Here is a 16,509-nt window from a genome sequence, read left to right on the forward strand (position 1 = left end):
ACACACAAGAACAGTAACCATACTGTTATTTTACACACAAGAAGAGTAACAATACCGTTATTTTACACTCAAGAACAGTAACTATACTGTTATTTTACACTCAAGAACAGTAACTATACTATTATTTTACACAGAAGAACAGTAACAATACCGTTATTTTACACTCAGGAACAGTAACTATACTATTATTTTACACACAAGAACAGTAACCATACTGTTATTTTACACTCAGGAACAGTAACACTGTTATTTTACACACAAGAACAGTAACACTGTTATTTTACACACAAGAACAGTAACAATACCGTTATTTTACACTCAAGAACAGTAACTATACTATTATTTTACACACAAGAACAGTAACCATACTGTTATTTTACACACAAGAACAGTAACACTGTTATTTTACACACAAGAACAGTAACAATACCGTTATTTTACACTCAAGAACAGTAATTATACTATTATTTTACACACAAGAACAGTAACCATACTGTTATTTTACACACAAGAACAGTAACACTGTTATTTTACACACAAGAACAGTAACAATACCGTTATTTTACACACAAGAACAGTAACCATACCGTTATTTTACACTCAAGAACAGTAACTATACTATTATTTTACACACAAGAACTGTAACTATACTATTATTTTACACACAAGAACAGTAACCATACTATTATTTTACACACAAGAACAGTAACCATACTGTTATTTTACACACAAGAAGAGTAACAATACCGTTATTTTACACTCAAGAACAGTAACTATACTGTTATTTTACACTCAAGAACAGTAACTATACTATTATTTTACACAGAAGAACAGTAACAATACCGTTATTTTACACTCAGGAACAGTAACTATACTATTATTTTACACACAAGAACAGTAACCATACTGTTATTTTACACTCAGGAACAGTAACACTGTTATTTTACACACAAGAACAGTAACGCTGTTATTTTACACACAAGAACAGTAACAATACCGTTATTTTACACTCAAGAACAGTAACTATACTATTATTTTACACACAAGAACAGTAACCATACTGTTATTTTACACACAAGAACAGTAACAATACCGTTATTTTACACTCAAGAACAGTAACTATACTATTATTTTACACACAAGAACAGTAACCATACTGTTATTTTACACACAAGAACAGTAACACTGTTATTTTACACACAAGAACAGTAACAATACCGTTATTTTACACACAAGAACAGTAACCATACCGTTATTTTACACTCAAGAACAGTAACTATACTATTATTTTACACACAAGAACAGTAACTATACTATTATTTTACACACAAGAACAGTAACCATACTGTTATTTTACACACAAGAACAGTAACACTGTTATTTTACACACAAGAACAGTAACAATACCGTTATTTTACACTCAAGAACAGTAACTATACTATTATTTTACACACAAGAACAGTAACCATACTGTTATTTTACACACAAGAACAGTAACACTGTTATTTTACACCTGGAACAGTAACAATACCGTTATTTTACACACAAGAACAGTAACCATACCGTTATTTTACACTCAAGAACAGTAACTATACTATTATTTTACACACAAGAACAGTAACTATACTATTATTTTACACACAAGAACAGTAACCATACTGTTATTTTACACTCAGGAACAGTAACACTGTTATTTTACACACAAGAACAGTAACAATACCGTTATTTTACACTCAAGAACAGTAACTATACTGTTATTTTACACACAAGAACAGTAACTATACTATTATTTTACACTCAAGAACAGTAACAATACTGTTATTTTACACTCAAGAACAGTAACTATACTATTATTTTACACACAAGAACAGTAACCATACTGTTATTTTACACTCAAGAACAGTAACTATACTGTTATTTTACACACAAGAACAGTAACCATACTGTTATTTTACACTCAAGAACAGTAACTATACTGTTATTTTACACACAAGAACAGTAACCATACTGTTATTTTACACACAAGAACAGTAACCATACTGTTATTTTACACTCAAGAACAGCAACAATACTGTTATTTTACACCCAAGAACAGTACCCATACTGTTATTTTACACTCAAGAACAGTAACTATACTATTATTTTACACACAAGAACAGCAACAATACCGTTATTTTACACTCAAGAACAGCAACAATACTGTTATTTTACACCCAAGAACAACAACTGCACCGTTATTTCACACACAACAGTAACCATACTGTTATTTTACACCCAACAGCAACAATACTGTTATTTTACACCCAAGAACAGCAACAATACTGTTATTTTACACACAATAACAGTAACGATACTGTTATTTTACACTCAAGAACAGTAACCATACTGTTATTTTACACCCAAGAACAGCAACAATACTGTTATTTTACACCCAAGAACAGCAACAATACCGTTATTTTACACACAAGAAGAACAATTACACCGTTATTTTACACCCAGAACAGCAACAATACCGTTATTTCACATACAAGGACAGTAACTATACTGTTATTTTACACACAAGAACAGTAACCATGCTGTTATTTTACACACAAGAACAATTACACCGTTATTTCTCACACAAGAACACTAACTACACCGTTATCTTACGCCCAAGAAAAGTAACTACACCCAAAAACACCAAGTATACTATTATTTACACTAAACGTTTTATGAGGACAGACTTTATTGAAAACGTGCCACCAGTTTTCGACGTAAGTGCTACTATTTATGTTGGAATGAAGTTATTTTGTGAAACTAAAACATATTAATTGTGTTTCTTTTCTAGATTTGTTTCTTTATTACAATGAGACCCTCACTATTGTTTGTCTCCTTAATCCATTATATAATTAATCACATTTCTATCCAAAAATGATGGTTTCGTTTGAATACAACATTTAAATCGTGGTATAGTTTTGAATCATTCCATTCGTGTATAAAATGTTATTCCATAGTTCTTCTAGCTAGTATCCACAAGATATTGCATCAGCAGGCTGGTGTATTAGTGACCTTTAACCTAACACCAGTTTCAGTACTGATCTAGTGTTGGATATATAGATTCCCTGGAAGATTTAGAAAACCATAACAGCAGATTGGTATGTCATGTTTTAAATTTCAATGATACCTGATGCGTCATTTGGATTAAATGGTCAGATCAGAAAGCTGAGGTCTAAATATAGCTGTTCCTATTTATGAATGAATGACCAGAGGACAACTGGCCATTAGCTTGTTTGTTGAATTTGACACAAATCGTCTCGAGGATGGTTCGTGCTAACGACCCCGGTTGCAAAAAAATGATAGACTAGAGGGAAGGCAGCTGGTTTACACCACCTATGATAATTCTTGGGTTACTCTAATCAAACAGTGGGATTGACCACTAGATTATAACGCCCCAAACATATTCGGTGATGGAATTAGAATCTGACACCAACAGATTGCGAGTCGAGTTCTTTAATCAGGTAGCAATAAGATACACCTACTGAATTTGTTCAGTTTTGAATAAAATACGAGACTATCTCTTACCTTTTATAGCACCCATAACTGATTAGGTTTAAAATACCATTTATGAAAATCTAGACACCATTTAATAGCTTCCAAACACGTTTCATTTTGACGTACTTACAATTAAGACGATAACTAGAAAAGTTACATGTTTATTATTTCGTTTTCTCCGTCTGTATTTTAATTAATTTTATTTTACATAATCGAATGAATCATATATATTAAAATGAAACTAAATACCTTTTATAAATATGAACAAAATATTTAGTTTTTTTGAAATAAACAAAAATTTATAATATGACTGTTCATAAAACAAATCGTTTTGCACTGGTAATAAAGCCACCTCCAAGCGAATCTGTGTATCTATAACTCTAAAAGTTTGGTTACGATACCGTGGTGTGCAGAACACAAACAGTCCATTGTGTAGTTTTGTGCTTAAAAACAAACGAAATTCTTAACATATCGCCTCAATGTACCAGTAAGAATTCCCGCGGTGTATAGAGTGCAAACATCTGATTGTGTAACTTTGTGTTTAAACCACATAAAGAACGATATATTGGGATACTTTATTCTATTTTAAAACTTACCCCAGAAGCACTGGACTCAAAGTCGTCTTCGTACTCATAAGTTGGGGTTGGACTGTTCTTTTCGGTTTTTTGTTTAGAAGTCACGTCCCTCCCTACGTGGTTGGTGGAAACGTCTGGCAGCCCACGGGTCAGAGAAGAGGCACTGTTCCAAGCGTCCACTCGTCTCGGTGGGGGAGGCGAAACATGAGATAGTCTTGTGACTTGTGACTTGGTACATGGAAATATTCCTGGATATGTAAAGAACAAATGCTTAGTTACCCTATAGGTTGATCATATATTTACTGAGATATACTTCTGTGTTTCTAAGAACTATTTCTTTACGAGCTTTAATATGACTTTTCTCCGATATTCGTATTATGCATGTGTGTATTAATACGTCTTCTGATGAAAATTACAATAAATATCAATATGGTTGAGTCGAAACGTTCATCACTATTTTTTCCACTTGCACTCGTGATTTTTCCCAGCATATTATTTGTTTTAATAACAATAAGTTGAATTTCAGCAAGTTATCCTGTTAGCTTCAGAAGCTTTTAGTTACTATACAAAATTATTAAGTGTGAAATATTTATATTCACAACTAAGTTTAAATCTTTTGCCAATCACACAAATTTGACATAAAACGTAACGGTCCTTCCTTATTGGAGTTTTCTCCCAACACATAACAGTATATCCCTGACAGAAGTAACGTTTCGCTCCTCTGCATAAAAACAATTTTCTCAACCGAAACGAGCCGTTTTTACATATATATATTTTTCTCTACAAGTAGGTTTTATCGTCATCACTGAGTATCTTACTACTGTTCAATACTTACAGAGTATCGTGTATGTTTTGTAGGTTTTATTGTCATCACCGAGTATCTTACTACTGTTCAATACTTACAGAGTATCGTGTATGTTTTGTAGGTTTTATTGTCATCACCGAGTATCTTACTACTGTTCAATACTTACAGAGTATCGTGTATGTTTTGTAGGTTTTATCGTCATCATTGAGTATCTTACTACTGTTCAATACTTACAGAGTATCGTGTATGTTTTGTAGATTTTATCGTCATCACTGAGTATCTTACTACTGTTCAATACTTACAGAGTATCGTGTATGTTTTGTAGGTTTTATCGTCATCACTGAGTATCTTACTACTGTTCAATACTTACAGAGTATCGTGTATGTTTTGTAGATTTTATCGTCATCACTGAGTATCTTACTACTGTTCAATACTTACAGAGTATCGTGTATGTTTTGTAGGTTTTATTGTCATCACCGAGTATCTTACTACTGTTCAATACTTACAGAGTATCGTGTATGTTTTGTAGATTTTATCGTCATCACTGAGTATCTTACTACTGTTCAATACTTACAGAGTATCGTGTATGTTTTGTAGATTTTATCGTCATCACTGAGTATCTTACTACTGTTCAATACTTACAGAGTATCGTGTATGTTTTGTAGGTTTTATTGTCATCACCGAGTATCTTACTACTGTTCAATACTTACAGAGTATCGTGTATGTTTTGTAGGTTTTATTGTCATCACTGAGTATCTTACTACTGTTCAATACTTACAGAGTATCGTGTATGTTTTGTAGGTTTTATTGTCATCACCGAGTATCTTACTACTGTTCAATACTTACAGAGTATCGTGTATGTTTTGTAGGTTTTATTGTCATCACCGAGTATCTTACTACTGTTCAATACTTACAGAGTATCGTGTATGTTTTGTAGGTTTTATTGTCATCACCGAGTATCTTACTACTGTTCAATACTTACAGAGTATCGTGTATGTTTTGTAGGTTTTATTGTCATCACCGAGTATCTTACTACTGTTCAATACTTACAGAGTATCGTGTATGTTTTGTAGGTTTTATTGTCATCACCGAGTATCTTACTACTGTTCAATACTTACAGAGTATCGTGTATGTTTTGTAGGTTTTATTGTCATCACCGAGTATCTTACTACTGTTCAATACTTACAGAGTATCGTGTATGTTTTGTAGGTTTTATTGTCATCACCGAGTATCTTACTACTGTTCAATACTTACAGAGTATCGTGTATGTTTTGTAGATTTTATTGTCATCACTGAGTATCTTACTACTGTTCAATACTTACAGAGTATCGTGTATGTTTTGTAGGTTTTATCGTCATCACTGAGTATCTTACTACTGTTCAATACTTACAGAGTATCGTGTATGTTTTGTAGATTTTATTGTCATCACTGAGTATCTTACTACTGTTCAATACTTACAGAGTATCGTGTATGTTTTGTAGGTTTTATCGTCATCACTGAGTATCTTACTACTGTTCAATACTTACAGAGTATCGTGTATGTTTTGTAGGTTTTATCGTCATCACTGAGTATCTTACTACTGTTCAATACTTACAGAGTATCGTGTATGTTTTGTAGATTTTATTGTCATCACTGAGTATCTTACTACTGTTCAATACTTACAGAGTATCGTGTATGTTTTGTAGGTTTTATCGTCATCACTGAGTATCTTACTACTGTTCAATACTTACAGAGTATCGTGTATGTTTTGTAGATTTTATCGTCATCACTGAGTATCTTACTACTGTTCAATACTTACAGAGTATCGTGTATGTTTTGTAGGTTTTATCGTCATCACTGAGTATCTTACTACTGTTCAATACTTACAGAGTATCGTGTATGTTTTGTAGATTTTATTGTCATCACTGAGTATCTTACTACTGTTCAATACTTACAGAGTATCGTGTATGTTTTGTAGGTTTTATCGTCACCACTGAGTATCTTACTACTGTTCAATACTTACAGAGTATCGTGTATGTTTTCTACTGTTATTTCTACACTAAAGTACAACAGTTTTTCTTTTCTTACGCCTTTCTCTAAAATTTTCTTTTAAATCACTGTTTATAAATGTATTATAACATAATTATTCAGATAAAATGAAATTTTTAATAATTTCCACTCGATAAAGGATATTCCAGTAGTAATTTGTTTTCTGTGTTTTACTAATATAGTCGTCTTTTGGTTTTTCAAAATGTTGCAGCTGACACCAATCGGAGAATTACAACTGGAGCCTAATTAATATTCTAACGTTTCAAAGCTTTTCTTTGTACAAAAAAAATACATATTTTAAAGTATCATTTGTAAATAGCTTTTAATCATCACAGTTGTGTAGGAAGAACAGTTATGATAACTGATTTTAAAAATGTGTAGTTGGTTTCGACATTTAATCCAAAGAGTTAACTTTAGGAGAATATTTTACCTTTTCCAACAACATTAATTTTGCTGTGATTGAAAGAAGCAATTGTAGTGCCATCTAGTGGCCTGGAAGTAGACTCTGAATTTCCCATGGTTCTCTTAAAATTAACAGGCGGAGCCTCTCTATCGGTCCGTGGCCGGGACTTCTGACCTTTGTTAAGCTGTTTGAGTCTTCTGACCGTTGGGGAACGAACTAGAATTGGTTTGCCACTGAACACAGCGTCTGTGTCTGGACAGTAACTGACCCTGGAATATAGAAAACTTAAGAATTAACATAAATTTTTATCGTTTCTCTCAAATACTTTGTATCATGCTCGCCCTTTCAGCCGTGAGGACATTATAATGTGACGGTCAATCCCACTATTCGTTGGTAAAAGAGTAGCCCAAGAGTTGGAAGTAGGTGGTGATGACTAGCTGTCTTCCCTCTAGTCTTACACTAAATTAGGGACGGTTAGCGCAGATAGCCCTCGTGTAGCTTTGCGCGAAATTCAAACCAAACACATAGACAGTCATACAGCTTATTCGTAACTAGCCTCCTTAAGTTTACTGAAATTGTAGGTTATGTTTATGACAATCTTTAGCCCTAAAATTAAACAGCTGGAGTAATGCTGTCAAGGGATCATCCTTCTACTCGACCACAAACACTATTCAATAATGCTGTCAAGGGATCATCCTTCTACTCGACCACAAACATTATTCAATAATGCTGTCAAGGGATCATCCTTCTACTCGACCACAAACACTATTCAATAATTCTGTCAAGAGATCATCCTTCTACTCGACCACAAACATCATTCAATAATGCTGTCAAGGGTCATCCTTCTTCTCGACCACAAACACTATTCAATAATGCTGTCAAGGGATCATCCTTCTACTCGACCACAAACACTATTCAATAATGCTGTCAAGGGTCATCCTTCTACTCGACCACAAACACCATTCAATAATGCTGTCAAGAGATCATCCTTCTACTCGACCACAAACACTATTCAGTAATGCTGTGAATGGATCATCCTTCTACTCGACCACAAACACTATTCAATAATGCTGTCAAGGGATCATCCTTCTACTCGACCATAAACACTATTCAATAATACTGTCAAGGGATCATCCTTCTACTCGACCACAAACACTATTCAATAATGCTGTCAAGGGAGCATCCTTCTACTCGACCACAAACACTATTCAATAATGCTGTCAAGAGATCATCCTTCTACTCGACCACAAACACTATTCAATAATACTGTCAAGGGATCATCCTTCTACTCGACCACAAACACTATTCAATAATGCTGTCAAGAGATCATCCTTCTACTCGACCACAAACACTATTCAATAATGCTGTCAATGGTCATCCTTCTACTCGACCACAAACACTATTCAGTAATGCTGTCAAGGGATCATCCTTCTACTCGACCACAAACACTATTCAATAATGCTGTCAAGGGATCATCCTTCTACTCGATCACAAACACTATTCAATAATGCTGTCAAGGGATCATCCTTCTACTCGACCACAAACACTATTCAATAATACTGTCAAGGGATCATCCTTCTACTCGACCACAAATACTATTCAATAATGCTGTCAAGAGATCATCCTTCTACTCGACCACAAACACTATTCAATAATGCTGTCAAGGGAGCATCCTTCTACTCGACCACAAACACTATTCAAAATGTTAATCTTCACTCAGTTTTTTAATAAAGATTAGAAGTACTTAATACCTGTATCTAGTATCATTATTTATGTAAAAACGCGGTTAAGGGCGGAATGAATCTACGAACTGCTGTAAAACACAGTATCTGATAAAGTATTCTGTTTTTACAGCTCCTGCAGGTTATTACAGGACAATACGAGAACATAAATTTAGACACAACAAAACATATATGTTGTTTTCAGTTAAATGATTCGTGGATGTTTTTCTTCTATTTATGAAAAGCTCTTCACGATGGACTGGACATTGTTTCGGGAATTGAAGTTAAAGAGAATTCCATGTTCTTACTACGATTACCATAAAATTATTGAAGCTTCCATAGTCGCAAAATTAATATAGTAACTCTCACCGAATTTAATTACACGTTCAGATCATGATGTTTTGGTAAAAAAATAATGTGAAGTCACACCAGCATTATAGTTTGAACAGTATGTTTGATTACAGTAAACGTAGTTTCTTTTATCTCGACTAAATCGCAGGTGTTTAAACCTAAACAATCATATTTTAATAGTGAAAAATTACCCGACAATCATGTGTGAAAATTAAAATGTTAAGCGTTTCAGACTTTGTCCCATCTGCAAAAATGTACAAGAGTCTGAAAGATTAACCTGTCTTTTTAACTATCCTTCACAGACTGTCGTTTCTGCCCAGAATCACGGGTTCGAATACCTGTTACCAACAAGTCGCGGTGACGTTATAATGTAACGTCAGTCCCAATATTCGTTGGTGGGTGTTCACTAACTACCTTCCCTCCAGGGACAGCAGATAAAATCCTCGTGTAGTTTTACGCGAAATTCAAAACAATCCAAACCTGTCACGTTTTGACTGACGTTTCATGTTGGTTCTAGTTTTATTCTCTTATGGCGTTTTGTATTGGTTATACTTCTATTCTCTCGTAACGTTTCGTACTGGTTCTCGTTCTATTATTTCTTGACGTTTCGTATTGATTGTAATCCTGTTCTCTCTACTACCATAATTCAACGATCACAATTATCACATATGGTCAGTAAACTGAATAACAGAATAAAAAATGGCACCTTTACCTCACGAGGGTAAACCACGATACTCGTTAACATGGCTGAATTTATTTTCCCTTTATGCATGCTGGTACCCGTACGGAAATACGTTTGCACATATTCAGAAAAATATTGTTAAGGACATTCTTGTAATCTAAACACAAAACTTTGTTGTTATACACTAAACATTGCAATGAGAGGACCATCGTGTGACAAAATGGAAACATAAGGATATTCCACCTCAGTACACGAGCACCTTGCTACTGACTTGATGTTATTGTTCTAAGGACAATGATTATGTCATCCGGATATAACTGACAGTTGTCATCAAAACGTAAATAAAAAGAATACCCACAATATTTATTATTTTCAAAGTTGATTGAAAACCTAGTAGTCAAAATCGTAAGAGCAGGAAAATCGGTTAAGTGAACCCGATAATCAAATCGTTTCAATTACATCGGTTCTCTTTCATCGTGGAAACAAATAAATCAGTGAAGAAGAATGGAAGGAACAGTGAGGTAATCCTCAGTGACGTCATCAGTTGCCAGGGCCCCAAGTGGTTGTTGTAATCTGTTGTGATGTGTTATAATGATTTTGGTGTAAGCAACATTATAAACGTAGAGGATGGAATAACAAGATATTGAGGCTAAAAATGTCAATCAGTAATCCTGATACAGGACTTGATCCCCAATGTCAACAATAATTTTTACTTAAAATGTCTACCCTCCCTTTCAGAGTTCAAGTGACAATTGTAAGCAGACGTTTATATGGATTAGAATAATATTTTGGCATGCATAAAACGATATATCACCCTTCATATGCCCTTTATCCCATGGTTCTCTCCTGATGTGTCTGTGTTTTTACTAGTTAAAAAAGACAGTTTTAAAAATGAAGATATTTTGGTTTTTACTTGTTGTTAATGTCATATGATCATTTGTTTTAGCTAAATTAAACGGTGTTGCTTTGTTTTACTTCTTGTTTATATACATCAGACCATCTTTTTAGCTAAATCAAACGATGTTGCTTTGTTTTATTTCTTGTTTATATACATCAGACCATCTTTTTAGCTAAATCAAATGATGTTACTTTGTTTTACTTGTTGTTTATACACATCAGGCCATCTTTTTAGCTAAATCAAACGATGTTGCTTTGTTTTACTTCTTGTTTAAAAACATCATACGATATTTTTAGCTAAATTAAACGGTGTTGCTTTGTTTTACTTCTTGTTTATACACATCAAACCATCTTTTTAGCTAAATCAAACGGTGTTGCTTTGTTTTACTTGTTGTTTAAAAACATCATGCGATATTTTTAGCTAAATTAAACGGTGTTGCTTTGTTTTACTTCTTGTTTATACACATCAAACCATCTTTTTAGCTAAATCAAACGGTGTTGCTTTGTTTTACTTCTTGTTTAAAAACATCATACGATATTTTTAGCTAAATTAAACGGTGTTGCTTTGTTTTACTTCTTGTTTATACACATCAAACCATCTTTTTAGCTAAATCAAACGGTGTTGCTTTGTTTTACTTGTTGTTTATATACATCAGACCATGTTTTCAGCTAAATCAAACGATGTTGCTTTGTTTTACTTGTTGTTTATATACATCAGACCATCTTTTTAGCTAAATCAAACTGTGCTACTTTGTTTTACTTGTTGTTTATATACATCAGGCCATCTTTTAAGCTAAATCAAACGGTGCTACTTTGTTTTACTTACTTCTACATACAGAATGCCATCTTTGGAGGAAGTTTAATGAACTTGCTTTCTTTCACTTGACAACGTAGAAAAGGCCATCTTTAGAGAAACATAAACTGTGTTTCCGTATTTTACTTGAATAAGGCCATCTTTAGAGGAACATCATCGCTATGCTCTGTTATTAATTGTAAACTGAATAATACTGTTTAAGGAGTTGACACCTGAAGAATCAAAAGGTTCTCTAGGGATCTTTTCATCTGAGTGTGGTTTTAAAGGATTTTAAGTGTATTAAAAATAGGTAACTGATTTTGAGAGTCACTTCCATTGGTCTGCATGTAACATGTTTTGTAGAATTTAAAGTTATTCTCATGTCTGTTACTATTTAACAGGTAAATGAGTGTTTTAGTTGTATCTAAATAAATTTAACAATTAAAAGTGTTTCTTGCATTTGTATTATTTAAAATAGCAATTGATAACAGCTTCTGACAGGTTTATAAAACTTGGAGATAGGTGTCGCTAGTGATACCAACAGGTTTGAAGGATTAGGTGGGCATTTGTCGTTAATGTTTTTTGGAGATTTTAGACAAGGAAAGGAAATTTAGTCAGTCAGTGATGACGAGAAACCCACTTGTTGAGAAATTTATATGCAAAAACGGCTCGTTTGGGCTGAGAAAACACTTTACATAGAAGAGCGAACAACGTTTCGACCTTGTTCGGTCTTTGTGAACCTGACGATGACCGAAGAAGGTCGAAACGTTGTTCGCTCTTCTATGTAAAGTGTTTTCTCAGCCCAAACGAGCCGTTTTTGCATATAAATTTAGTTAGTGTTACTGTGGGGTTTATAAAACTTGAAGATAGGTGTCGCTCGTTTACTGAGAGGTTTTACGACTAGATGGATATGTGTCTTTAGTGGTACTAAATGTTTTTAGAATCAAGTAAGTAACTATGATTAGTGTTACTAGAAGTTTATGGAACCAGGTAGGTAAGTGTTGTTAGTGTAACTAGAGGTTTATAGAACCAGGGAGGTAAGTGTTGTTAGTGTAACTAGAGGTTTATAGAACCAGGTAGGTAAGTGTTGTTAGTGTAACTAGAGGTTTATGGAACCAGGTAGTTAAGTGTTGTTAGTGTAACTAGAGGTTTATAGAACCAGATAGGTAAGTGTTGTTAGTGTAACTACAGGTTTATAGGACTTGTTGGGTAATTCACTATTTTTTCAAGTTAATTAATCAGATATAATCAGTAAGGTTATAAACTAAATCAAATTTAATCAGTAAGGTTATAAACTAAATCAGATATAATCAGTAAGGTCATAACTAAATCATATACAACCAGTAAGGTTATAAACAAAATCAGATATAATCAGTAAGGTTATAAACTAAATCAGATATAATCAGTGAGGTTATAAACTAAATCATATACAATCAGTAAGGTTATAAACTAAATCATATATAATCAGTAAGGTTATAAACTAAATCAGATATAATCAGTAAGGTTATAAACTAAATCAGATATAATCAGTAAGGTTATAAACTAAATCAAATTTAATCAGTAAGGTTATAAACTAAATCATATACAACCAGTAAGGTTATAAACAAAATCAGATATAATCAGTAAGGTTATAAACTAAATCAGATATAATCAGTGAGGTTATAAACTAAATCATATACAACCAGTAAGGTTATAAACAAAATCAGATATAATCAGTAAGGTTATAAACTAAATCAGATATAATCAGTGAGGTTATAAACTAAATCAGATACAATCAGTAAGGTTATAAACTAAATCATATACAATCAGTAAGGTTATAAACTAAATCATATATAATCAGTAAGGTTATAAACTAAATCAAATTTAATCAGTAAGGTTATAAACTAAATCAAATATAATAAGTAAGGTTATAAACTAAATCAGATATAATCAGTAAGGTTATAAACTAAATCAAATATAATCAGTAAGGTTATAAATTTGACCAGATATGATCAGTAAGGTTATAAACTAAATCAGATATAATCAGTAAGGTCATAAACTAAATAATATACAATCAGTAAGGTTATAAACTAAATCAAATATAATCAGTAAGGTTATAAACTAAATCAAATATAATGAGTAAGGTTATAAACTAAATCAGATATAATCAGTAAGGTTATAAACTAAATCATATAGAATCAGTAAGGTTATAAACTAAATCAGATATAATCAGTAAGGTTATAAACTAAATCATACAGAATCAGTAAGGTTATAAACTAAATCAAATATAATCAGTAAGGTTATAAACTAAATCATACAGAATCAGTAAGGTTATAAACTAAATCATACAGAATCAGTAAGGTTATAAACTAAATCAAATATAATCAGTGAGGTTATAAACTAAATCAGATATAATCAGTAAGGTTATAAACTAAATCAGATATAATCAGTAAGATTATAAACTAAATCATATACAATATGTAAGGTTATAAACTAAATCATATACAATATGTAAGGTTATAAACTAAATCAGATATAATCAGAAAGGTTATAAACTAAATCAGATAATCAGTAAAAAAATACACTAAATCAGATATAATCAGTAAGACCAAAAGTTGTACATGGAATCAGATATGTATATATTAGATACACAGAGTGTACATAACCAATAAGATATGTATATGTTAGATAGACACCCTGTAAAGAATGAATCAGACATGTATACGTTAGATATGAATAAGAACAAAAAAGGGGGCAAAAATTAAAACAAAACTAGAGGTCAAACTTTCCTTAAAATATCAACTTGTAGTAACAGATGACAACCTAAAGGTCAAACTTTCCTAGAGATATCAACTTATAGTAACAGATGATAAAATACAGGTCAAAGTCTGCTAGACATATCAACTTGTAGTAACAGATGAAAAACTAGATGTCAAACTTTCCTTGAGATATCAAGTTGTAGAAACAGATAACAAACTATAGGTCAAACTTTCCTACAGGAAGTATCAACTTGTAGGAACAGATGACAACCTAAAAATGAAACTTTCCTAGAGGAGGTATCAACTTGTGGTAAGAGATGACAACTAAGAGGTCAAACTTTCCTAGAGATATCAACTTCTAGTAACAGATGACAAACTATAGGTCAAACTTTCCAGGAGATATCAACTTGTAGTGACATATGACAAACTAGAAGTCAATCTCTCCTCGAGATATCAACTTGTAGTGACAAAATATAGGTCAAACTTTCCTACAGGAGGTATCAACTTGTAGTAACAGATGACAACCTAGAGGTCAAACTTTCGTAGAGATATCAACTTATAGTAACAGATGACAACCTAGAGGTCAAACTTTCCTAAAGATATCAACTTGTAGTAACAGATGACAAACTATAGGTCAAACTTTCCAGGAGATATCAACTTGTAGTAATAGATGACAAACTAGAGGTCAAACTTTCCTAGAGGATGTATCAACTTGTAGTAACAGATAAAAAACTAGAGGTCAAACTTTCCTGGAGATATCAACTTATAGTAACAGGTGACAAACTAGAGGTCAAACTTTCCTATAGATATCAACTTGAGGTCGAACTTCCCTAGGAATATTAACTTGTCGTAACAGATGACAAACTAGAGGTCAAAATTTCCTAGAGATATCAACTTCTAGTAACAGATGACAAACTATAGGTCAAACTTTCCTACAGGATGTATCAACTTGTAGTAACAGATGACAACCTAGAGGTCAAACTTTCCTAGAGAATGTATCAACTTGTAGTAAGAGATGACAACCTAGAGGTCAAACTTTCCTAGAGATATCAACTTGTAGTAAGAGATGACAACATAGAGGTCAAACTTTCCTAGAGATATCAACTTGTAGTAAGAGATGACAACATAGAGGTCAAACTTACCTAGAGATATCAACTTGTAGTAACAGATGAAAACCTAGAGGTCAAACTTTACTAGAGATATCAACTTATAATAACAGATGACAACCTAGAGATCAAACTTTCCTAGAGATATCAACTTGTAGTAACAGATGACAAACTAGAGGTCAATCTTTCCTAGAAATATTAACTTGTAGTAACAGATGACAAACAAGAGGTCAAAATTTCCTTGAGATATCAACTTGTAGTTACAGATGACAACCTAGAGGTCAAACTTTCCTAGGAATATTAACTTGTAGTAACAGATGACAAACTAGAGGTCAAAATTTCCTAGAGATATCAACTTGTAGTAACAGATGACAAACTATAGGTCAAACTTTCCTACAGGGAGTATCAACTTGTAGGAACAGATGACAACCTAAAAATGAAACTTTCCTAGAGGAGGTATCAACTTGTAGTAAGAGATGACAACTAAGAGGTCAAACTTTCCTAGAGATATCAACTTGTAGTGACAGATGATAACCTAGAGGTCAATCTTTCCTAGAGATATCAACTTGTAGTGACAAAATATAGGTCAAACTTTCCTGGAGATATCAACTTGTAGTAACAGATGACAAACTAGAGGTCAAAATTTCCTGGAGATATCAACTTGTAGTAACAGATGACAAACTAGAGGTCAAACGTTCCTAGAGGAGGTATCAACTTGTAGTAACAGATGACAAACTAGAGGTCAAACTTTTCTAGAGATATCAACTTATAGTAACAGATGACAACCTAGAGGTCAATCTTTCCTAAAGATATCAACTTGTAGTAACAGATGACAAACTAGAGGTCAAACTTTCCTGGAGACATCAACTTGTAGTAACA

The 16,509-nt window shown here is 32.9% G+C and overlaps 1 protein-coding gene across 2 annotated transcripts in view; it reads right to left on the bottom strand.

Moving 5' to 3' along the window:
- LOC143251873 (uncharacterized) overlaps positions 1 to 16,509 on the bottom strand; it is a 72,873-nt gene that overhangs the window by 19,849 nt on the left and 36,515 nt on the right. For both annotated transcript variants that reach the window (XM_076503181.1, XM_076503182.1), the window contains 2 exons: positions 7,370 to 7,611; positions 4,128 to 4,354 (listed from right to left, as the gene is read on the bottom strand). In XM_076503181.1, the coding sequence (XP_076359296.1) occupies positions 4,128 to 4,354; positions 7,370 to 7,611 (469 nt within the window). The remainder of the gene's footprint in view (positions 1 to 4,127; positions 4,355 to 7,369; positions 7,612 to 16,509) is intronic.

The sequence above is a fragment of the Tachypleus tridentatus genome, chromosome 6 (assembly GCF_004210375.1).
Source record: "Tachypleus tridentatus isolate NWPU-2018 chromosome 6, ASM421037v1, whole genome shotgun sequence".
Classification (NCBI taxonomy): Eukaryota; Metazoa; Arthropoda; class Merostomata; order Xiphosura; family Limulidae; genus Tachypleus; species Tachypleus tridentatus.